This window comes from Rhinolophus hipposideros (assembly GCF_964194185.1).
Source record: "Rhinolophus hipposideros genome assembly, contig: HAP1_SCAFFOLD_575, whole genome shotgun sequence".
NCBI lineage: Eukaryota > Metazoa > Chordata > Mammalia > Chiroptera > Rhinolophidae > Rhinolophus > Rhinolophus hipposideros.
Window position 1 is genome coordinate 1,635 of NW_027669299.1, and position 23,678 is coordinate 25,312.

The following is a 23,678-nucleotide window of genomic DNA, read 5'->3' on the forward strand; positions in this document are numbered from 1 at the left end:
ATCTCTGAATTTGTGTTTGTTTTGTTCATTTGTTTGTTTCTCTTGTTCTATTTTATATTCCACATATGTGTGATGGCATATGATTTTTGTCCTTCCTTGAGGGTATTACACTAAGTGAAATAAGTCAGATGGAAACAGACCCCAGTTTTCTGAACTGTCCCGACTGCCCCCAGTTTGATGACATGTGTTGAGATGAGACTACATCTTTAAGGCTTCTGTGCTCCATTAAAAATCTTCCTTTCTCCAAGGCTGGTCCAAGGGTCTGGTCATGTGATTCCAACAGTGACATCACACTCTGACCGCTGGGGAGCACTGGTGGTTCTTTAGGTGGCGTTTGTTCCTGTGAAAGGCAGAGAATGCAGCAAGTGCCCTTCTAAAGCAGTTCATACCGGGGCTCCTTCTGTCAAAGCTCCTCAACCTAAATGACCAAATGTGGGCTGCCAAGGTTCTTTCTTCCTTGAGGCAGAAAAAAAGAAAGCTGTGATTGAAGGTAAGCAGACTTGAGCCTGGCCAGGGACTGAAGCGTGACCCCAGGGAGAAGGGAATCTGGAGAATCGCAAGCAGTCTGTTGTCGGATTCTAATCACTGCCTGCTCTTTTAGAGCTAGCTGCCTGGCAATTTGCGTTTATAACAGGAGCCTTTCTCCACAGAAGGATGATGCCGTGCTCGTGTTACCTAGTGATGTAAGAGGATTCTTTCTTTTCTGTTAGGAAGCCGTTGCAGATATCTTCATTTTGTCTTCATATCCTTCCAGCTGGAGGGCTTCACTTGATATATAGTGTAACATTAGGTAGCTATTGGATGCTTTTAAAAATCAGTTTCACAAAATCCTCTTTAAATTTCTTCTGAAAGAAGCAGTCTTAAACCAGAGCAAATTCAAGTGAAGCATTAACCTGCTCTGAAAAGTAAATTTTGGATTGTTTGGTGCCCTGTGTTCATATCAGCATCTGTCTTGAGAATTAAAACCGCTCGGTTCTTTCTCCCGCCCCCTTACATACTTTATTCTCTTTCTGCCCTCATTTCCTAGCTGGCTGTTTCCCTCCAAGCTCTCAAACAGCACACCAACACTGATCTTTATCAGTATGTCACTAATATGATAGGAAATGCGGGCCTGGTGATTCAGCAGCCAACCATTTTACAGCCAGGTAGGCTGGAAGATAGGGAAAGGACTTTGGTTAGAGGTTTTAAGATTAACTTGTTCACCTCCTCCACTCCAGCCCCGCCCCCAGCCTCACCCTCAATATGGTTTGGATTCTGCAGAGCATTGTCTTTCAAATGTATGTGTTGCTTGTGAAGGGTTTGCTGAATTAGCTATTTGGAAGGCTGAAATTTGTAAACCAGGTACATCTTGCCTGTTAATTCAAACTGACCCTATGAGAGTGCTAAAGGTGTGTGTTAGAAGTTTAGAGTGAAGATGGGGATGCAGACGGGGGCTGTGGGGGTTGGCTCAGGCCCACTTTGGCCTTCTCTGCAGAGGGATTCATCATCAGACAGTCTGGGTAAAGCTTTGTCCCTGCCAAGATGGATGCTGCAAATGTGAGCTCTGGCTATCGGCGTTCATTGATGTCATTACTCTGCATTTTTCCTCAGCGTGCATTTACATGAATACCTGAATACTGTTTACACTTGGCGTTTAATAACAAAATATTGTTTCACCCGCGGATTGGGGAAATGTTTTGAACAAGTTTGTTCCACAATACTAAGTAACCCTGTATGAGTCCAACTTCTGAGTTTGAATACTTCTCTCTTGTCACCACTGTTCATCGCACAGACTTTGCTTCAGCTGATATTTATGGCGTCTTGGACAGGTGCTAGCCGCTGGAGAAGGCAATGAGGAATCATATCCAGGACTGCCTTCAAATAGCTTCTAGTCTAGAAAGGAAGGTAAAGCATTTGCGTAAGGAATTGTAATCGAAGTGCTAAAAGCGAAGCAGATAAAGGATAGTTGTGATAGTTGGGCGAATAGATATGTTTCTTTTTTTTTAATTTATTGAGATGACAATTGTTAGTGAAATTACATAGATTTCAGGTGTACAATTCTGTATTACATCATCTATAAATCCCACTGTGTGTTCACCACTCAGAGTCACTTCTCCTCCCATCACCATATATTTGATCTCCTTTACCCTCATCTCCCTCCCCCCACCCCCTTTACCCACTGGTACCCACTAAACTATTGTCTGTCTATGAGTTCTTGTTTCTCATTTGTTTGTCTTGTTCTTTTGTTGTTTTTGGTTTATATACCACATATCAGTGAAATCATGTGGTTCTGTTTTTTCTGTCTGACTTATTTCACTTAGCATTATACTCTCAAGATCCATCCATGTTGTCACAAATGGTCCTATATCATCTTTTTTTACTGCCAAATAGTATTCCATTGTGTATATATACCACAACTTCTTTATCCATTTGTCTATCGAAGGATATTTTGGTTGTTTCCATGTCTTGGCCACTGTAAACAAACCTGCAATGAACATTGGAGCACATGTGTCTTAATGTATAAATGTTTTCAGATTTTTTTGGTAGATACCCTGGAGAGGGATTGCTGGGTCATATGGTAATTCTATTCATAATTTTTTGAGGAACCTCCACACTGCCTTCCATAACGGCTGCACCAGTCTGCATTCCCACCAACAGTGTATGAGTGTTCCTTTTTCTCCACAGGCTCTCCAGTACTTGTTACTATTTGTCTTGTTGATGATAGCCATTCTCAGCTTGTACTACAGGGCTACAATAATCAAAACAGCATGGTATTGGCAGAAAAACAGACACATAGACCAATGGAATAGAATTGAGAACCCCGAAATAAAGCCACATAAATATGGACAGATAATTTTTGACAGAGAAGCTAAAAACATACAATGGAGGAAAGACAGCCTCTTTAATAAATGGTGCTGGGAGAATTGGATAGCCACGTGCAAAAGAATGAAACTGGACTGCTATCTGTCACCATGTACCAAAATTAATTCAAAATGGATCGAAGACTTAAGCATAAGACCTGGCACAATAAACTGCATAGAAGAAAACATAGGTACTAAACTTATAGACGTTGGGTTCAAAGAGCATTTTATGAATTTGACTCCAAAGGCAATGGAAGTAAAAGCTAAAATAAACGAATGGGACTATATGAAACTTAAAAGCTTCTGCACAGCAAAAGAAACCATCGACAAAATAAAGAGGCAACCGACTGAATGGGAGAAGATTTTTGCAAACAGTGCCTCCGATAAGGGGCTAATATCCAAAATATACAAGGAACTTACGAAGCTCAACAACAAAAAAACAAACAACCCAGTTGAAAAATGGCAGCGGACCTGAAGAGACATTTCTCGAAAGAGGACATACAAATGGCAAATACACATATGAAAAAATGCTCAACATCACTAATCATCAGAGAAATGCAAATAAAAACCACAATGGATACGTTTCTTCCACTTGAAGAATCAAAGAGGGACATCACCATGCAGCCAGCCCTGCAGTGTTCTTTAAATCTCTACTCGTAAATGTTAGACTGTACTCAGTAAAAGTTTCTACAACCCCATTACATCAGAGATCAAAGTCTTCTACCTATTGAGGGGAGGTGTGTACATTCCAGGCAGCTTAACTCTCAAAGAGGCCTTCATGCTCCCTTTGGAGTCCCCACTCAGGCAAAAGCCACCTCCTAGGGTTGAATTACTGCCTCATAAATATAAAATGCTTTCTGTTGTGATATGTCTGCAAGGGCCTTTGACCCTTTTGTCTCCCTTCCATAACAGAAACTGAAATACCTAAGCTGCTCCAAGGTCCTGCCTTTTGCTTTGTAAATCCTTTCCCACGGCACTTCAACTCCTGTCAGTTCTCCCTTTGCACTGTCACTCACATCTGTCCCCTTCCATTCACACTGCCTTAGGACACTCATCGTTTTGTGCCTAGACCACAGAAACCCTGACTGTGATGGATGTTCTCACTAGGTGATGTATTTTACTGCTTTGTCAGCACACCCTGACTGTTGTCATCTGACAGGTGGAGGGCTCCCCTTTAGTGTGCAGAAAGGAGGGATTAAAAATGCCCAGTGTCTAAAGTACTAACGTCTGTTTCCTGTTCAATACAGAGGACAAGTCATACAATGGTGGCGGACTAGGTTCTTCAAATCGGATGATGGACTTCTTGGAGGAGCCAATCCCTGGTGTGGGGACCTATGATGATTTCAATACAATTGACTGGGTGAGAGAGAAGTCTCGGGACCGGGATAGGCACCGAGAGGTAAGACAAAAGACAGTGCAAGAGTAAGTGGTAAGAAATACCAGGGGAAGAAGTGCAAGATTTATATATATGTTCTTGCCTTCAGACCTGGGTGTGGCTGACTGTGGTTTCTATTGGCAATGTAGAGTTTTGTGTTTTAATTTATTTTTATTTTTAAGGCATCTTGTATATGATTTTGAAAAGAAGTTATATTTAATAATGATTTATCTTCTTACAGTAAGAGCTTACAAAGGATCCTTGCAGCCCTGGCATGAGTATAGATGCCTATGCAGACAGGTGAAAACAAACTTGGTGGAAGGGACCAAAATAAATGTCAACGATCCTCCCTCGCCATTTCATCTCCTTTTATGGGTTTCCCTTGAAGAAGGATTTTTAGAACTAAGAAAAGTAAATGGGGCTTCTTTTAAAGGAATAAAAGAAGAGAATGTCAGAGCCCTAGTATTTCCTGAAGTATACAGGATAAACTTTTTGTGATTATGGCTCTTGTACTATAAAACCAAAGTAAATTTGTGCATTTGACTCAAACAAGACTGATTAAATTCAAATGAAGGACATCCAGTTAATATGATAGTTGATAGATGATACTTATGGCTATGGCACAGTTTCTTTTGAATATGACAAGAGAATTTCCCCCACTTTTCTCTTTTCAAAGTACCATGAAAACTTCTCAGAGCAGTCCACCAAGCTCATTTGCCTTGAACTTGTTGCTGTGTATCATTTAACTGAAGGAATCATAATTTCTAGTTTGTGTTAGGAGCACATGGAGAGCTTATTTAAAAGGTAGGGCCCCTGCCCCAATGACCCTGATTCAGTAGACGATCCTCTGGGAGACATTTCTTCAACTAGCAGTAGGTATTATTATTTTTTCTTTTTTGCTATTTCCGCTTTGACTCCACATTTAAAAATTTGATTTTTTAAGCCATTCTCTCCTGAGTTCATGATGGCTTCCTCTCAGAGCCAAGTGAATCTCCTGAGCAGATCACTTTCCGCTCTTAAGCCTTTCCCAGCTCTTGACTGGTTTTGTCATGACCACCTGAACCCAGGAGTCAGGTTGTCCCAGGTACGGGTTTTGAGAAATTCCTTTGCAATCCCTGCATTTGTGATCATCCCATTGAGTTTTCTTATCCTAAGTAAAAAACGGGATTTCTGTAAAACATTCTGTTTTTCATAAGGTTTCTGATATTTGGGAACACATACATATTCTGTCTATCCTAGCAATTCAACAAGCAGGCTTGAAAATTTGGAATTGTATGGCTGTAGAATTTCTGCTCTCTGTAATTCAGAGTTCAGTTTGTCATTAGTTGCATATTCAATGTTATATACATTGTGAAAGTCACCTGTGATAGGACAGGGGTATATTTCCCGTTATATTAAAATGGTTGCACCTGAGACATATTATGCCAATGAATAGTAACGCAAAATCAATTAAAATAGGTTGATCAAATATTCAAAGGGGGGCTTTTTTAGCATTAACTGTTCATCATAAGAATGGCAACATTATGTGGTGATAGAAAGAGAACTGACTCTGGGTCGTGAACACACACCCTGAACATAGATGATGTATTACAGAATTGGACACCTGAAGGCTATGTAATTGTACTAACAATTGTCACCCCAATAAACGTTAATTTAAAAAAAAAAGAATGGCAGTATTGTCACTGGGAAAAATGTCACCTCATCTACTTTCAGCACTGAACTACAAACTTGAAGTTATGGGTCAAAATGAAGTTTTTTTGTAAGAGTTTATTTGAGCCACACTGACGGCATATGCTGGGGAGCAAGATCTTAAATGCTCCCCAAAGTGAAGTTTTTAACTGCTTTAAAATTTTTATAATACTATATTATAATTATTTGTGATGTTGCTGTAGATGACGATGGGGTCGCTAAGTCACAGTTTCAAAGATAAGAGACAGAGGAAGAGAAAAGGGGGAAGTACCAATGGCAAAGCTGTCAGAATGCTTGGTTTTGAAATGTGAGCAGTGGAGGGTTAAATTGACATGGCCAGGACCTAAAAGGTAAAACTTTCTGCACCTCTTGATGGCCTCGGATGGTCCCAGCAGGTTTTTGAAAATAAAGAGATGCATCCCTGATATCATTTAGTATCTATGGTCAATGTACAGTTATGGGTTTGCAGGATCAAATCTTAAAATTCACCTGACCTGAAGCCCAGCTCTGGATAGTAAACCTCAAATTGTACTTTCACCACTCAAATAAGCTTATGTTTGTTTATTCTTCAAAATCAATCAAACTATTTGCTGTTAGTCAAGAGACCACCCTTGGAATGTCTGTTGTCCAGGGCAGAAAGAGATTGATGCTATAAGAAATTAGTGGCTGAATGGGGAAGGCCTGAGAAAGATACCTGCAGGCATTGTAGAGGAAGGTGGGTTTTAGTAGTCGAGGGTCAATAAACCCCAAAGTTCTTGGTGACATTGGTTCAGGCAAAGATTATTTGAGAAGTAACTCCAAATTGATCTGTATTCCCAATGAGTAGATTTGTCTTTGTGTTTCTTTACGCTATTGCACATTTTGAGGTGAAAAAGCAAGAGTGTGTGTAGAGTATACCAATATTTTCTCATTTCTCCTTAGATTACCAATAAAAGCAAAGAGTCAACATGGGCCTTAATTCACAGCGTGAGTGATGCTTTTTCTGGCTGGTTGTTGATGCTACTTATTGGGCTTTTATCAGGTATGTTAACTCTTGTCAGTTTTCTAAACCAATCTCCTAAAAATTGTGATATGCCCCTCCCGTAAGTCATGACTTGAGTTGAGTGCTGTGTTTTATGATTTTCCTACATGAAATGAATTGCTGGTGGGTCTTTGGAAGCTCGATGTCCCCATCTGTAAAGAGATACTAATACCTGCATCTCCTTCCTTAAATAAATGAGGTTAAGTGAGGAAATGCATTTAATTGCATTTGTATGCTATAAAATGATGTATCCATTTTAAGGTGCTGTTAGCACTGCCTTTGGTGCTTGTCTTGAGGAAGAGCCCTTCTGTTGGAGATAGTCAGCTTTTTAAAAACACATACTGCATGGTGTTTAGGAGCACACTTCCTGAGAGGTTTTTGTAGCTATTTCTTAAATATCTGCTCTCTCATTTGTAAAGAAAAGCATGTAAGATATCGCTCATACCCTCGAGGAGCTTACCATCTCACTCTTTCATGATTGCTGAGAAGTGGGATGGTATCACCTTTCCTATCATCTCTGTCAACCTCCCAAGTCACTGCAAATAGCATACAATCTAACTAGGAATAGTACACTTGCTATGCAAATACAGCTTTAAAGCAAGTCCCCAAGCAGACTTCCTCTCCTGTGGAGGAAGCAGAAAGCCAAGAATACCTGGCAGAGATGCTAAGAGTTGTATCCTTATGGCATCAAAAGATGGGTCTGGGAAGATCTGGAATATTGAGATAAAATAGGAGTTAGGTGGGAAACCTGGAGGTGGGTGGGATGAAATGGCAGCTAACATCACAGGTTCTGGTTTGCGGCTGCCTGGATTTGAATCCCAGCCCTACCACTTGCTAGTTTTGTAACTTTGGGCAAGTTTCTGAAACCTTGGAAACCTTAGTTTACTGGTCTGTAAAATGGGGATAATGAGAACCTACATTACACATTTATTGTGAGGATTAAATGCGATATAGCATACGTGGCACTCAGTGCCCAGTTGTGAACGGTGCTGCTGCTACTGCTGCTACCTAGAGATAATTCATGAGCCATGGGGGTATAAGATGGTAACTAGCTTTTCAAAGATCGTCTAGGGCAGGGGTCAGCAAACTTTTCAGGTAAAGGGCCAGATAGTAAATATTTTAGGATTTGTGGGGCCACATGGTCTCTGTAGCATGAAAGCAGCCATGGATGATAGGTAAGCAAATGAGCAGGGCTGTGATCAAGAATAACATTATTTACAAACATAGAGGCAGATTTGACCCTCGGGCCGTAGTTTGCCTACCTGTGGTCTAAGGTGTTAATGTGGCCCCTTCTGGCTTGCACAGGAGAGAGAACTTGGACTGACCAGTTTAGAGCTGGCTAATAAGAGACTAGGTGGTCTATGGTCCCAAGTATTGCAAAGATGCTGAAGAAGAGAAGGAAGAGAGCTAAGTAAAGGCTGAGGTTAGCAGTTAGGATACCAATGACCTTGAAAAGCCACCCCAGGTAGAGCTATTAAGGGCCAGAGTTCAAGGCAAGGCAAAAAGTGTGGAAGTTTTGGAGATACTGGGTGGTCATTAGAAATAGAGAAGAGACAGAAGCTTGAAATGGTAACAAGGACGAGGGAATACATTTTATCCTTAAGGGTAGAGGAAACCTGATAAAATTTGTAACCAGGGAAGAAGGAGCCAAGTGGGGGGAAAAAGGAAGAGAAGTAGATGAGAAGGTAGGGTTGAGGGTACCTGTGTTGGGCAGGATAAGACATGCATACGTGAAACAACTCGAGAACAAGCCAAACTCTATAACATCGTGTTAATTTTCTGAATCCAGGCAATAAGAGTTAGAAGGAAGAAAAGGCGGGGGCCGGAGTGGCCAAGAGTAGGTGTCAATCAGTGTGTTAGATTTGACTGGGTTATTCAAGTGTGTAAATAACTTGTGTTAACACTTCAAGCACCTACCAAAACATACACATGACATGGCCTCCAGCCTGTTGGAATGTAAGCGTAATAGCCTCAACTTTTTAATGTATTTCTTGTCACTAGGTGGTCAGTGAATATTTTTCTTTCCCTCATACACACAGGGCATTTTGTTTTTAAGCATTGGGGAGCAACAATAGAAGCAGTGTGTCTGAATGCAGGAACAGTCTGGGAATTCAGGGGCTGTGAATTTTATGATGTCTTTCCTATTTCCCTAAAGCGCTATTCTAGACCATTTAATTTCTTTATGCCAGAATTTCTTCATCTGAAATGATGACAAGGCCAGAATCGAAAGTACTGGAACTATCTTAACCCTATCAGTCTATTAGCCATAGTGTCAAAGTCCCTATTCACTATTCATTTTCTCATAATTTTCTTTGATGAATGTTATATATACACACATACACACATACACACACACACACACACACATACACACACACATAAAACATTGTTTGCTTCTTCTCACTAAGAAAATTCAGAATGTTCATGTCCTAGGCTCAGGAAGTCTACAGTTTCATACAACTTTCCCCGTGCACCACAGTATGTGCTTTTATAAATTCAGTTCCTATAGCCTAGAATGCCTTCCTGTCATTGCTCAAATTCCCTTGTCCACGGAATGAAATCGTTAGCGAGACTGAGCCCTTCTTCCCGTAGTCTTCATCAACTCGCCTCCCCAAGCCATCTCAAATAAAATGTCATAATATTCTTCAATACGGGCAATGCTAATTTTCTCATTCTTATACATATTGTATATAATGAGAATAAAATAATCTTTAATAAACTTGACTGTCTTTATGGATCAGTGTTCATCCACTCTAAGTCAAAGCAGAGTCTTTGCCATGTAAATCAGCTGAAAGTCAAATCCATTCACCCCTTGCTCCCACCCAACCACTTTGCTCTCCCTTAAGTTTCCCCTGTATAGAAATTCCACAGACACAGCGTTTAATGCAGACAATGTTTTATTTTTCCCTCTTGAATGGGCATTTAATAATAGGTGAAATCGATTAGAGATAATAGGTGAAAATCAAGCAGACAATCAGAAAGAGGTTGCAGACAGAACAGAATAGTAGATGCTTGTCCATTATTTTGATTCTTTTTCCCTTGTTTCCTGACAACTTTGGTCTTTCCTTCCCTCCCCTCCAATCAGGTTCTCTAGCTGGCTTGATAGACATCTCTGCTCATTGGATGACAGACTTAAAAGAAGGTATATGCACAGAAGGATTGTGGTTTAACCATGAACACTGTTGCTGGAACTCCAAGCATGTCACCTTTGAAGATAAAGACAAATGCCCAGAGTGGAATAGCTGGTCCCAGCTTCTCATCAGCACAGATGAGGTAACATGTAGGGAGCATTTCGGAACCACTGACTTCTATTCTAACATTTACTTCATTTCTTATACTGTACTCACGTCAAGTGTGGAATCTCCCCCGTTTTCCTTTTCATGAAAAGGGGAACCAATGCCAGCTGCCTTTTTCTGTGGTTTAAGTGCAACCCTATTTCCATCTCTTCTGGCATGTGGAGTCTTTTGATGCTTACACAATGACTTAACATTTTTGCTTGTTTTAAATAAGCCTACTGTTTCTTCTTACTTGTTAGTACATAGTGTGACTGAATCTATCTTTCTCTAATAATTTCAGTAGAAACGTTAGAGCCATCCAATAGGTAAGCTATAATTTCTAACAAAGGATGGACTGGGTTAAAATATATTTATTGTATAGATTCCAAATGTAATTTTCCCTGAGCATTACATTAGAACATTAAAAAATTATGGCACATTCCATAATCAAAACAATAGAAACTCAGGAATGAAATTGTCCCAGTCCCTTTGAGATTAAATTAGTATTTTCATTTGTCCTTGTCTTCTAGCTTATGTTTTTCAATGCAGAAGTGACTTTGTTTTTCAGTTCCTTACCTTTCTATTACCACTTGGTTGTAAGTTAGAGCTTTCCTACTAAAAACGAAAGCACAAAACAAAACAAAACAACTCTCAAATCCTAATTGCACTCCACTGACTTCCACCAACTAAAACTACCATCTCAGCTCACTACCCATCCACTCTGTAGGTGAAATGAAGGGGACAAGACAAGGATATATATGTTTGTACTTTTAAATTTTATTTTCACACCTGCTTGGTCCACAAACAATAAGAAATGGCGGAGAGAGACAGACAGAAAGAGAGAGAATGAATCAGTTAAGGGAAAAGTAGGATAGGAAACTAATAAAGTCGGAAATAAAAGTGTTTATGTACATATATGACTATGCATATTTTAGTTTGGGGCAAGAGTTCAGTAATGGGTAAATATACATTACACGTGTGAAAGGGTTTAAGTCTATGCTCCTCAAACTGGGATAAGGTCAGCATGCCAAAGGGTAGGTGAAACCACAGGATAAGCAATATTTGCCTTCCCAAAATATCAGTTTTTCCTGATTTTGTGGAAGAATATTTTTTTCAAAAAATAAATGTAAACAGTCATTAAAAAGGAATGCAGAATTTCCATGTTTATTAAGATAAAACATAATCTCTTATTTCAGCTCTGTTCCTGGGTACCCCCCCTCCCAACGTCTGTATTTACTCTCCTAGATTAGGAGTACTTGGTTAGAAAAATTTGAGAACCCCTGGAACTTAGGGTGAATCTGTGTGTGTGTGTGTGTGTGTGTGTGTGTGTGTGTGAGAGAGAGAGAGAGAGAGAGAGAGAGAGAGAGAGAGAGAGAGAGAAAGAGAGAGAGAGAGAGAGAGATTCCCTTACTTTTTTTTGACTCTTATTTTTGAAGTAATTATAGATTCACAGGAAGTTACAAAACAGTGTATAGGGAAGTCCCCCCTACCCTTTACCCAGCCTCCACCAATGGTAACATGTTAGTACAGTAGCAAAACAAGGAAATTGACATTGGTACAATCCATAGACCTTTTCACCTGTTTTACAGGCATAGGTGTTTGTGTGTGTGTGTGTGTGTGTGTGTGTTTCTCTGCAGTTTTATAACATATGTAGATACGTGTAACTACCACCATAATCAAGATATAGAAAGAACTATTGTTTCATCAAAAGGCTCCCCCATGCTACCCCTTTATAGCTTGTGTGTGTGAGTGTGTGTGTGTGTGTGTGTGTGTGTGTTTAAGCGTTCCAACCCAAACTTTCAAACTGGAGCTTGAGATTTGCTTAAGTGACAAATTCCTCTGGCTCTTCTTTTTATGAATGAAATCCTTGCCTGGGGAAAGTCTTCTGGGTTTTTGAAAGTTTTCCTGCCAAGAACTTGGCCTCCTGGTCTCTGCCTCTAACCAGTTTCAGCTACCTTCCCTTTCCCTCCCTTTCCCTCTTTGTTTCCTACCTCTGGAGTATTCTTCTTCCCTAGCTACATTCCAAAAGCCAAGGGAGAGCAATTATCTGTTCCTCTGTGGGAGTAAGATAATGGAAAACCTGTGTCAAAATTATAACTCAGAAGAAACCTGAGCATTTTGGTTCTCCTTGTTTAGGTCAACAAATTATTTTAATAGTATTTTATGTTTTAAAAAGTTAAAAGTTCATTGTGTTTCATGTAATTTGAGTGAATTTCAACTTCTAATATTTCTATCAGCAAGCATAATCTCCTAATATTCAAAATAGCTTTTCTGTAAGACAACTATTTGCAAGCCCTTTAATGTGGGTGAATCTTTATTAGTGGTTAAAATTAGATTTCTTTTTTAGCAGACTTCGTTATCATAGGGGGAGTAGTCTCAAAAGTATGTTCTCTCCATTTTAAAAACAGCTATTGCCATTTTATTCTTTGGGATATCTGGCATTTCACTGGTTTTGTTTTATGATCAGAGCCCAAAACTTTCTACTGCATAAACCTGTTGCTGAATCTGTGGTAGCAAAATTCTCTCAAAGGTGTGGTTGTTCTTTGCAGAACATAATTGTGTATTTTAGGAAAAACAGCCAGGAGTTTTAAACACCATAACCTCCTATGAGAATTTGACACCAAGTTGGGTAGCCAAAGGGGAATTTAATGGACCTTTAGGACCAATCACTTCAAATATATAGACAAGATTCAGCCATTCCAGTAAAAGGGCTGGTAAGATTCTTAATAAAATTGACATAGTATCTATCATATATAGTTGACCCTTGAACAACACAGGTTTGAACTATGCAGGTCCACCTACACAATCGGCCCTTTGCATTTGCCTCTGCAGATTCAACCATCTGCAGATTCAACCAACCGTAGATTAAAAAAATGGTATTTTTGCATTGCCATCCACGGTTTCCCAACTGCAGGTCAAAAATGCTGTTTTTGACCTGCAGTTGGTTGAATCCATGGATGTGAAGGGCTGACTGTAGTTAAGTTTTGAGGGACTCAAAAGTTATATGAGGATTTTCAACTGCCTTGGGCCTAACTCCCACGTTGTTCAAGGGTCAACTATGTATTTGACGACAAAATCTATCAAAGCCCTCATACAGAAAGTGAATTTGCTTCAAAGTGTTTTTTTGTGTTTTTTGTTTTTGTTTGTTTTGCTCTTGTTCTTGCCCATCCCTAGGAACCATTCTCAGTTTCCTTTGGGTGTAGCAAAGCCTCTCATTTTCAGTAGCAAGTGGGCTGACCGTGTTTCAGTAGTTGCTTTGCTGACAGTTGTGGAAGGAACATCAGGAGTGATTTAATATTGGTCTTTTTCTTTCTGATCTCCTCTCCTGAAAACCCATTACTCAGAAGAGCTGCATGCCTCACTGAGGCTGTCTGAACTAAAATATGCTTCTTTCTTTTTCCCCTGTTCCAGGGAGCCTTTGCCTACATAGTCAATTATTTCATGTACGTCCTCTGGGCTCTCCTATTTGCCTTCCTTGCCGTATCTCTTGTCAAAGTGTTCGCGCCTTATGCTTGTGGCTCTGGAATCCCTGAGGTGAGTCTCTAAAATGGCTTATCAATGTTAACGATAATGAATCCTGTTTGATTAAAACCTTTAATATGTATTCCAGTACATAGCACAATATGAATATTAAACAGGATCAGATCCTGAGGCAATCTAGGGCCTCTCTAGATCTTCCCTACATCTCCTCCCAGCCTGGGCCACCTGGACATTAAAAGGGGTTGATTCCTAGTCTCCTGTGAGTTCATGGTGAGCCTTGCCCCACTCCCTATGAAGAAGCTCACAGGGTAGATCCCAAGATCAACTTTTTAGAGCGGAAGAAATAAAACTATTTTGCTGTATTTCCTACAACCCGATCTGGGCTAGAAAAAAAGTGGTTAAAATTCCTGTTTCTAACTATTTTGGGTGTAGCTTGCTTGACAGTGACTGAAACCACTGAGATTTAAGGTTACCCAGATGACCTTGACCCTCTCTGTTTCCTGACCAAGTCGTAGTTACAAATATTTCTGGCAGAGAATCAAGACTATACTAGTCTCTAAGGAAAATACCCTCCCTTTACACCTCTCTTCCATATACACACTCTCATACTTAAAATACTGCCTTGCCTAGCTATTCACATGGCGAAAGAAAGAAAGAAAGAAACAGAATTTATAAGAGAGAGAGAGAGAGAGAAGAAAGAAGAGAGAGAGAGAGAGAGAGAGAGAGAGAGAGAGAGAGAGAGAAGAAAGAAAGAAAGAGAGAAAGAGAAAAAGAGAGAAGGAAAGAAAGAAAGGGAAATAACAGAGAAAGAAGAAACAGGAAAACTTAAAGAATAGTTCTCACTTTCTTGGACTCCTTGGCTCCCTCTCAAACTGGGATCACTGTAGGTCAAGCATTTATATGTCACTTGTTCAAAAGTTATAGTTTCTATAATGAGGTCCAGATTATTGCTTCTTAGCTTGGTGTACTTGCTTAGTCTATATTCAATCTCTCTGTGTTTGACCTACAGATAAAAACTATCTTGAGTGGTTTCATTATTAGGGGCTATTTGGGGAAGTGGACCCTGATTATCAAAACCATCACATTGGTGCTGGCAGTGTCATCTGGCCTGAGCCTGGGCAAAGAGGGCCCCCTAGTGCACGTGGCTTGCTGCTGTGGGAACATTCTGTGCCACTGCTTCAACAAATACAGGAAGAACGAAGCCAAGCGCAGAGAGGTAATAACAAATGGCCTTAATAGTCTCTCTCTCCATTTTTTTTTGGTAAGGGCATAAATGGTACAGTCTTAGCGATGCGAATTTGGGGATTCTACCAATATTAATGCAAATATCCTTTGACCCAGAAGTTCCACTTCTAGGAATTTATGCTAGGAAGGCATCCTAGCATGTGTGTGTGCCCAAAGGTGTTTGGGGATATGTGTAGTCAGTACAGCATTTGTTAACATAGTGAAAAACGGAAACACTCACAATGTGCATCAACAGAGAACTGATTGAATAGACAATATTCTGTCCATACTGTATAATAGTATGCAACTGTTAAAAAGACCGAGATATCCCTTTGTATACTGACATGGAAAGATGACTAGAAAACACAATTAGGTTTTAAAAAAACAATTTCAGAATAATGTGTATAGTATAATTCAATTAATGTTTTTTTAAAGGTGTGTATACGTGTACCTAGAAAGAAAATATCTGGAAAGTGCTTTTATCCCAAACTGTTAAAAATATCTGCATCTGGTGAATGGGAAAATGAGGTGGTAGTGAAAGAGAAGGAAACACTTAAACTTTTTATTACATATAAGTCTATACAAGTGTGTGCTGTTTCTATTACAAAATAAGTTACAAAAACAATAGTTTTTTTAAAGAAGTTGTTTATTCCTGTGAAACAGTACACATTCAGCATATGTTTCAGATGCCAGCTTTTTCATGTTTTATTTCTACCTGACACCACACAGAATACATTTCTCTTTGTATTAGATCTCCCTCTACCTTTTGCCTTAACCCCGCTGAATTAGCCCCACAGCAGCATATCTGTAGTGGTTCTCATGTTTATGCGGTTGTTAATGTATATCATTTTGAGGAGAAAGAACATTTTTTTTAAATGTTCCAAGTCATTGGCTACTTTTTGTCCTGCTATAATTAAGGATTTAAGAAAATAGTGGTTCTTGCTCTGTATTCCTTTAGTTACAAAGAAATCACGTATTGAATAGGTCAAGACCAAAGTCATTTTATTAGAAAGGGTTTTCACAAAATTGGAACCTAGTGATTTATTTTGAAAACAAAACAAAAAAATAAGTAAATAACAAACCATGCGAATTAAATATCAGTAAAACTGGAGAGAGAGAGAGAGAGAGAGAGAGAGAGAGAGAGAGAGAGAGAGAGAGGAGTAGATTGTTGAGTTACCTGTCAAATGGTGGAGGGTCATAAAGGCAGTAGTAAGTTGGTGAGGTTATTGTGTAGGAATAGTGTACACCAGAAGCTAAAGAGTTGAAAAAAAAAACATTTTGGGGCAGCTGGTTAGGTCAGAGCGTGAGATGCTTGTAATACCAGGGTTGCTGGTTCAATCCCCGCGTTGGATCAGTGTGAGCTGCGCCCTCCACAACTAGATTGAAACAACTATTTGACTTGGAGTAGATGGGTCCTGGAAAAACACAATTAAAATAAATAAAAGTTTTAAAAAAAACATTTTAACTGGCAAGAGTGAAGTGTTGGTTTTTGCTGGTTTTGCATGGGTACAGGCGCCTTTGAAACTAGATTGCTGGTTACTTTCATTCCATAAAATTGGTGTTTTTGTTCAAATAATTTCTCATAAAATGAGAGGGTAGTTTGATTTGGCTGTTTCTCTGTAGAGATTTCATATATTTCTTTAACTAGACTCATGAATACTTGAATCTTCAGTTTACTTCCCATTGCTTATTTAAACTTTTTAGTTATTAATATTTTTTCCTATTGATCAGCGGCAACGCTTTTGTGTCCCAGGGCCTTGTCAAAGTGGAAAGATGATTGAGAGTGAAATAGGGATTTAATAAGGAAGGGCATAGACAGACTCCGCTCTACAACATAAAATTAAAGCAAACTAGCCATCTCGGTTCTTTCTTCTCCTGCCTAATTCATCTAAAACAGAGTCACGGAGATCCCCCTTCTCAAGTTCCGGTGTTGACTGCCCTCATCCTTCTCAAATGAAAGCCATTATAGACATAAATTGCTAAGTCCTCCCCAGCTAGCACCAGAGAGCTCACTCTTTCCTCCCCTTCTTTTTCCTGGGCCATCCTGTACTCCCAGAGAAACCTGCCTACGCATTTTGCCAAGAGCCATTTTCTACTTCAAACATTCTTAATTTTGTTCAATTTTTCTTTGAAATACTTCCTTCCTTACCCCAAATCATATATCTCTCCACAGCAACCAGAATCCAATGAAAGGATTTTATCCTTCTATTAATTCTGGTGTGTTTCTCATGCTCCGCCCCTGCCTCCTCACCCTTTAACTTGCCACACCCAAACATACTTAGATCTTCTCTCCCCTTAAAAATCTATCCCCAGCCTTGCTCGTAGTTGCCTCCCTAATTCATTGCACAGGTCACTAGGCATGGAGTACAATGCACAGTGCAAGAAACCCTAAATACCTACTGTGTGACTATTTGCGGCTCCTGAATACAGTGAGCCAGTTGTGTCTTCAGTTTTGTATCATTTGAGCCTTCTTAAACATCTCATTTAACAAGCATTCCTTTACAAAGAAAGTGCTATGCAAACACATCACTGTAGGGACTTCATTTCGGTGGTGGATAGGTCTACAAAGTCAAGTTCAGTTACTGAATTGGGAGTATTGGGGTTGGGGGCGTGATTTGGAATAAAGCACATAGCTAAATTAATTACAAAGGAAAGCCCCTCTACCTGTTCAGGCGTGTGAACCACGTGTGCAAACTCCAGCGTATGATGTTTGCTCTCAAAGGAAATATAAACTGAACTTCATTGTTGATAAACTGGATGTGGAACATGCAAAGTTTTTTTTAAAAAAATATTTTAGTAACCACTAACATTCCGTTTAAAACTGATTGAAGGTAGGAAAGTGGTATTATTCTGTCACTAATTTTGAATTTTGGATTGTAGGTCTTGTCGGCTGCAGCAGCAGCAGGTGTATCTGTCGCCTTTGGGGCACCTATTGGCGGAGTATTATTCAGCCTAGAAGAGGTAACTACTTTTAACTGTCTGTAGCCCACATGCATGGAATCGGGGCCAGTGTCTGTATATGTGGCAGTCCCATAGTGCTCTGTGCAATTCTGTGTTTTACTATGTGACCAGAGATCTCTGGGCAGTTTTCAGCCTCAACCCTTAGCTCCTACAGCACCAACTTTTCACCTGAAACAGTTTCTGCATATTGACTAAGTTGGCTTTCTTGCCTTCTCTCTTGTAGGTCAGCTACTATTTTCCCCTCAAAACTTTGTGGCGTTCGTTCTTTGCTGCCTTGGTGGCAGCATTTACTCTACGTTCCATCAATCCGTTTGGGAATAGCCGCCTGGTTCTATTTTACGTGGAGTTTCACACCCCATGGCATCTCTTTGAGCTTGTGCCATTCATTCTACTGGGTATTTTTGGTGGTCTGTGGGGAGCTTTGTTTATCCGCACAAACATTGCCTGGTGCCGGAAGCGTAAGACCACCCAGTTGGGCAAATATCCTGTCATAGAGGTACTCGTCGTGACAGCCATCACTGCCATCCTGGCTTTCCCCAATGAATACACCCGAATGAGCACAAGTGAGCTCATTTCTGAGCTGTTTAATGACTGTGGCCTTCTGGACTCCTCCAAACTCTGTGATTATGAGAACCGTTTCAACACAAGCAAGGGGGATGAACTGCCTGACAGACCGGCTGGTGTGGGAGTCTACAGTGCCATGTGGCAGCTCGCCTTGACGCTCATAATGAAAATTGTTATTACTATATTCACCTTTGGCATGAAGGTGAGGAGATTCTTTTGGTACTTGGTGGATGTATGTGTGACTGTGGGTTTGGAGGGCAAAGCCAAGATATCATGCAATCCTCGTAGCTCGTATGGCACTTCCAACTTTACCCAGTGTTATATTCCTCAACCCCCAAAGCCTTTGTACCCCCACATGCCCTTGTAACTTCTCAGACAATTGTAGCTCTATCTAAAATTGTCCAAGCCGAGTTTTAGGCCAAATGCAAACGTCAGTGCTGAGATTTTAAGTAGAAATGTTGTCTTCTTTTCTGTGGAAAATATATTTTTCCCCTCAAAAAGGATGGTGAGGTATTTGTTCCAGTGCACTGTGTATTGAAACACTATCTGGCCAACATAGTGTTGCTCCTTATAAGATGGCTTTAGAGTTTACCCCTAAAGCAAAAAAAAAAAAAAAAATACATTGAACCAAATGAAGTTGCTGATATTCAACCATTTTGACCACTAAAATGGCAATTTGATATGGTTTAGCTCAATATATAGCTAAATGTATTTTTTTGCAGTTGGTATCAATGTCCCATTATCAAGAACTTCACAGGTGATTCTAAATTAATATTTAAACAGTCAAAAGCAGACATCAGGCCAGCATGTTTTACTTTCAGTACCCATTATCATTTTAATGCTTCAGAAGAAACCAGAAAAGACATTTTGTTAAGGTATTTTCCTCCTCCTTCCTAGATTTTTATTTATTTGTGTCTTTTCTTTAGCTACCTACTACCAAGTTATTTCCCTGTATTCTCTGGGGAAATGGAGATTCAAACCAGGGAATTAGAGACAGCAACTCATTTTAGGCAGTACTGTAATCTCTATCCCCCTCAGCACCCTGGAAAGTTTTGCAGTACTTATTAAGTTTCACCTGTGGCTTCATTCTTTTATTTAAAATGAATTTTCAGGCCATCAGACCCACTCAGATTCAAATGTATTCCAAAAATCAAAAACAGGCAATTTAAAATGGGTGCTCTACAGACAAGATTTCAGGAGGAAGGTGCTATTATTCCCAAAGCCCAGAGAACCTAAGGTTCAGAGAGGTTAAGTAACTCACCCAAGGCCACAATTTAATCCCTTGTTTGTCATCATTTCCCTGTCTTAGCTCAGAAAACTGAGACTTCACTAGGAAGTGTCCTAGGAGTCAAAAGAAGAGTGGGGAGACAGATGAGAGTTCCTTTTTCTGTATCGTGATGCTACCATAGTCACTACTTCATTTTAAAAAGTAATTGTTTAATCTTTCTTTACATTATTATGAAATAAACTGAAACCTCACGGGCCATATCTTTGTGGGGGCAGTGGGTTAAGATTCAACACACGAGAGTGGTTATGAGCATTATGTTTAAACCCAGCACCAGTATTTACTAAATTTTGGCCTTGGGTGAGTTACTTAACCTCCCTGAACCTTAGGTTCTCTGGGCTTTGGGAATAATAGCACCTTCCTCCTGAAATCTTGTCTGTAGAGCATCCAGCACAGAACATGGTAGTCAATAAGGGATAATTACTGTTGATAAGAATTCAAAATTGCGGAAAATGTCTGCACATATGAGAAACTCCATCTGTTTTCCTTTTTCTTTGAGAAAGGCTTAATTTCTGCCTCCAGTTCTGTGTTGGTCTGGAGAGGTCAGGCTCTAGCCTGATGGACCCCGAATAAGGGTAAGCTTCTTTGCAGTCATACTTGCCTGCACGTCCCAGAGAACCTCTAGTCGCTGTAGTGTTACCCAAATCTTTACAGCCACTTGCTAGCATAGTGCATAGTTACGTTGTCATTGGCCTGTTTGCTTCGCAGAGGGTCAACCCTCTAGGCCTTACACATGCCAGGCACTCGCAGCATTTCTCACTAACCACCTATTGCTTTCTCTTTGCAGATCCCTTCTGGCCTCTTTATCCCTAGCATGGCTGTCGGTGCTATAGCAGGTCGACTTTTAGGCGTAGGAATGGAACAACTGGCTTATTATCACCATGACTGGGGCATCTTCAATAGCTGGTGTAGCCAAGGAGCTGATTGTATCACCCCTGGCCTTTATGCGATGGTTGGGGCTGCAGCCTGCTTAGGTGAGTAGTGTTTGCACTGATTTCACAGAAGTTGCTACCCACGTGACATAATAAAGAAGAGAGATATTAAACACAATTGATTGCAGATTTTTTTAAAGTGACCGTTTCCTGTTGGGTTTGCCATTTTTCAAGTGCTATAAGAAAGCGTTCTTTACCATATATCTACATTCCTCCCCTTTGAGAATGATTCCATCATACTGAGGAAATAATCAGTAATTTATACAAAGCTATCTGTCAGTATCAGCCTAAATGTGCACAGTAAGGGATCAGTTAAATAAATTATGGTACATCCACATAATGTTATACTATGCAGCCATTGAATGTGAAGTTGATATTTAACATACATAACTATAATATTAAATAAATTTGTAATAATATACAAAACAAAGTGTGTGGGGGGGGGCATTGGGGAATTTAACATATAATATGAGCTGACCTATGTAAAAACCATATATTTTTGCATAATAAACAACTTGGAAAGTCATTCAAAATTTTTACTCTGCTTATTTCTAGATAGTGAGCCTATAGTTAATGACTATCTTTTATAGACTTTTTTTCTCTGAATTTTCACAAGGGGTCTACACATCCGAGAGAACCTCTAGTTTCTGTACTGTTACACAAATTGTGGATATCTTCTGTAATTACTTTTATAATTGGGGAAGAGTAACAGACAAATAAAACAAAAAGAAGAATCATGAAAGCGTCTTGTGTTTTGTAGATGTGATTTTGAGACATGTCATTTGTGTCCATTGTAAACTTCCTTTAATGCATTGCTGGGGTCTGTGCAGTTGTAGGTGAGACCTCCTTTTAGCAATGTTTCTGGTAAGTAAGCTTTTCCTGAATGGGGCCTGTAACAGACTGATCATGGTAATGGATCCTGTACTTTTCCTGCCTTCAGTAGCCTATGTCTGTTTCTTTGCAGGTGGGGTGACTCGGATGACTGTTTCTCTTGTTGTCATAATGTTTGAACTAACTGGTGGCTTGGAATACATTGTACCTCTGATGGCTGCAGCAATGACAAGCAAGTGGGTGGCAGATGCTCTTGGCAGGGAGGGCATCTATGATGCCCACATCCGTCTCAATGGATACCCCTTTCTTGAAGCCAAAGAAGAGTTTGCTCATAAGACCCTGGCAATGGATGTGATGAAACCCCGGAGAAATGATCCGTCATTGACTGTCCTTACTCAGGACAGTATGACCGTGGAAGACGTAGAGACCATAATCACTGAAACCACTTACAGTGGCTTCCCAGTAGTGGTATCCCGGGAGTCCCAAAGACTTGTGGGTTTTGTCCTTCGAAGAGATCTCATTATTTCAATTGGTAAGGATTTCAGAAAGGGGATAATGGAATCCACTATGGAAATTAATAAATATTCATGAAATGGAGGAAGATGGAGGGAAGAGGGGACTGGTTAGGGGCCAGAAGGATAGAAATAGCATTCCCAACTTGTTTTTCTCTACTTTTCAAATAGAAAATGCTCGAAAGAAACAAGATGGAGTTGTGAGCACGTCCATAATTTATTTCACTGAGCATTCTCCTCCGATGCCACCATATACTCCACCCACCCTAAAGCTTCGGAACATCCTGGATCTCAGCCCCTTCACTGTGACTGACCTTACCCCCATGGAGATCGTCGTGGATATCTTCCGCAAGCTGGGACTGCGGCAGTGCCTGGTTACGCACAATGGGTGAGAGCTCTTTTGTGAGGGCGAATTGGATTGTGGGAGAAAGACTGTAGAGAGATAAAGAAGAACCTAATTCACAGGAGCATTTGTAGCATTTCTAGGCCTTTTGAAGCTCTGAGATGAAGATGGATGTGTCTCTTTTATTGTCATAATTAATAGAAAATGAGTTTGGGGAAGAAGGTGGGTTTGAGAGATGTGAACTGCTGGTTGCACGTTATAAATAACTCAGTTCCTCTTCCACAAATGAAATGGCTGTTTTCTTATAAACAGGTAGCACTGAAATTATAACGGTATTAAGTGGTATATGTATAGTATTTGGTCCTTACAATAGCTTTGTTATTATTATTTGAGGATGAGAAAATGAAGTTTCAGTGAGGTTTAAAGAACCCCTTACGCCAGAGCTCCCGGTTAATATATAGTAGATGTAGGCTTTAAACACAAGTCTGATGCCCAGGCCAAGGCTCTTTCTTTCTGGGATGTTTCTTATCCAGTAAAGGAAGCCGTGCTATTTTCTTTTTGTTGGAAAAGAAAGGAAGTTGAGGAGAAGGGTAGATTTTTTTCTGAACGTGGTATGTTAATCCAGCAATTACATAAGAATTTCAGCCTGTAAAATTTCTAAATGGTGTAACAGATGTCTTGCAGGATTTAAATAAGGATGGGGACTTTCCCTAACTGATCCGTTCAGCATTCATTGAATCCCTACTTCATGAAAGGTGTTCCACTAGATTCCAAGGAGACAGAAAAATGAATAAAAGCCTTCTCTGCCCCCAAGGAGGATGCAGTGTTACAGGGAAGCTAAGAACACACAAATGTATATAGCACAACAGCAGACAAGACAAGTGCAGGAAACGGGGCTGCTGGGTGGAAGGCACAGTTATTGCTGGCTTGTAGAATCAGGGAAGGTGTTCTGGAAGAGCAATATTTGAACTGGGTTGTAAAAGGTGAGTAAGATCCGTGTATGTAGCGAAGAATATTTAAACCAGAGGAGACTGCAGGATCTGAGACCTAGAAACACGAAATGCTTGCAGCATGTTGAGGGACCCGTGCATTGTCCCTTTGGCCTGCTGCACATATCCTTGTCCTGTTATCTCATCATTTGTAAGTACAGATTGCAGTCAAAGACAGAGTTGAAAAGGGCTGAGGAGGAAAAGTGTCACCTTTGAGAATGTTATTTTAACTGCAGATTCTTTTTTGTTTTGTTCTCTTTTGTCTTCTAGGCGATTGCTTGGAATCATTACCAAGAAGGATGTGTTAAAACATATAGCACAGATGGCAAACCAAGATCCGGATTCCATTCTCTTCAA

At 40.0% G+C, this 23,678-nt stretch overlaps 1 protein-coding gene across 1 annotated transcript; it reads left to right on the forward strand.

The window, feature by feature from the left end:
- Nucleotides 1–358: 358 nt before the first annotated feature.
- LOC308495632 (H(+)/Cl(-) exchange transporter 5-like) lies at nt 359–23,670 on the forward strand (the record flags this gene model as incomplete). The annotated part of the gene is made up of 12 exons (XM_081080598.1): nt 359–490; nt 4,088–4,239; nt 6,826–6,925; nt 10,011–10,198; nt 13,612–13,734; nt 14,690–14,896; nt 17,785–17,865; nt 18,089–18,631; nt 20,502–20,688; nt 21,611–22,009; nt 22,161–22,377; nt 23,592–23,670. Coding segments are annotated over exons 2-12 (2,232 nt in total), but the record flags the coding sequence as incomplete, so codon positions are not given.
- Nucleotides 23,671–23,678: the final 8 nt, after the last annotated feature.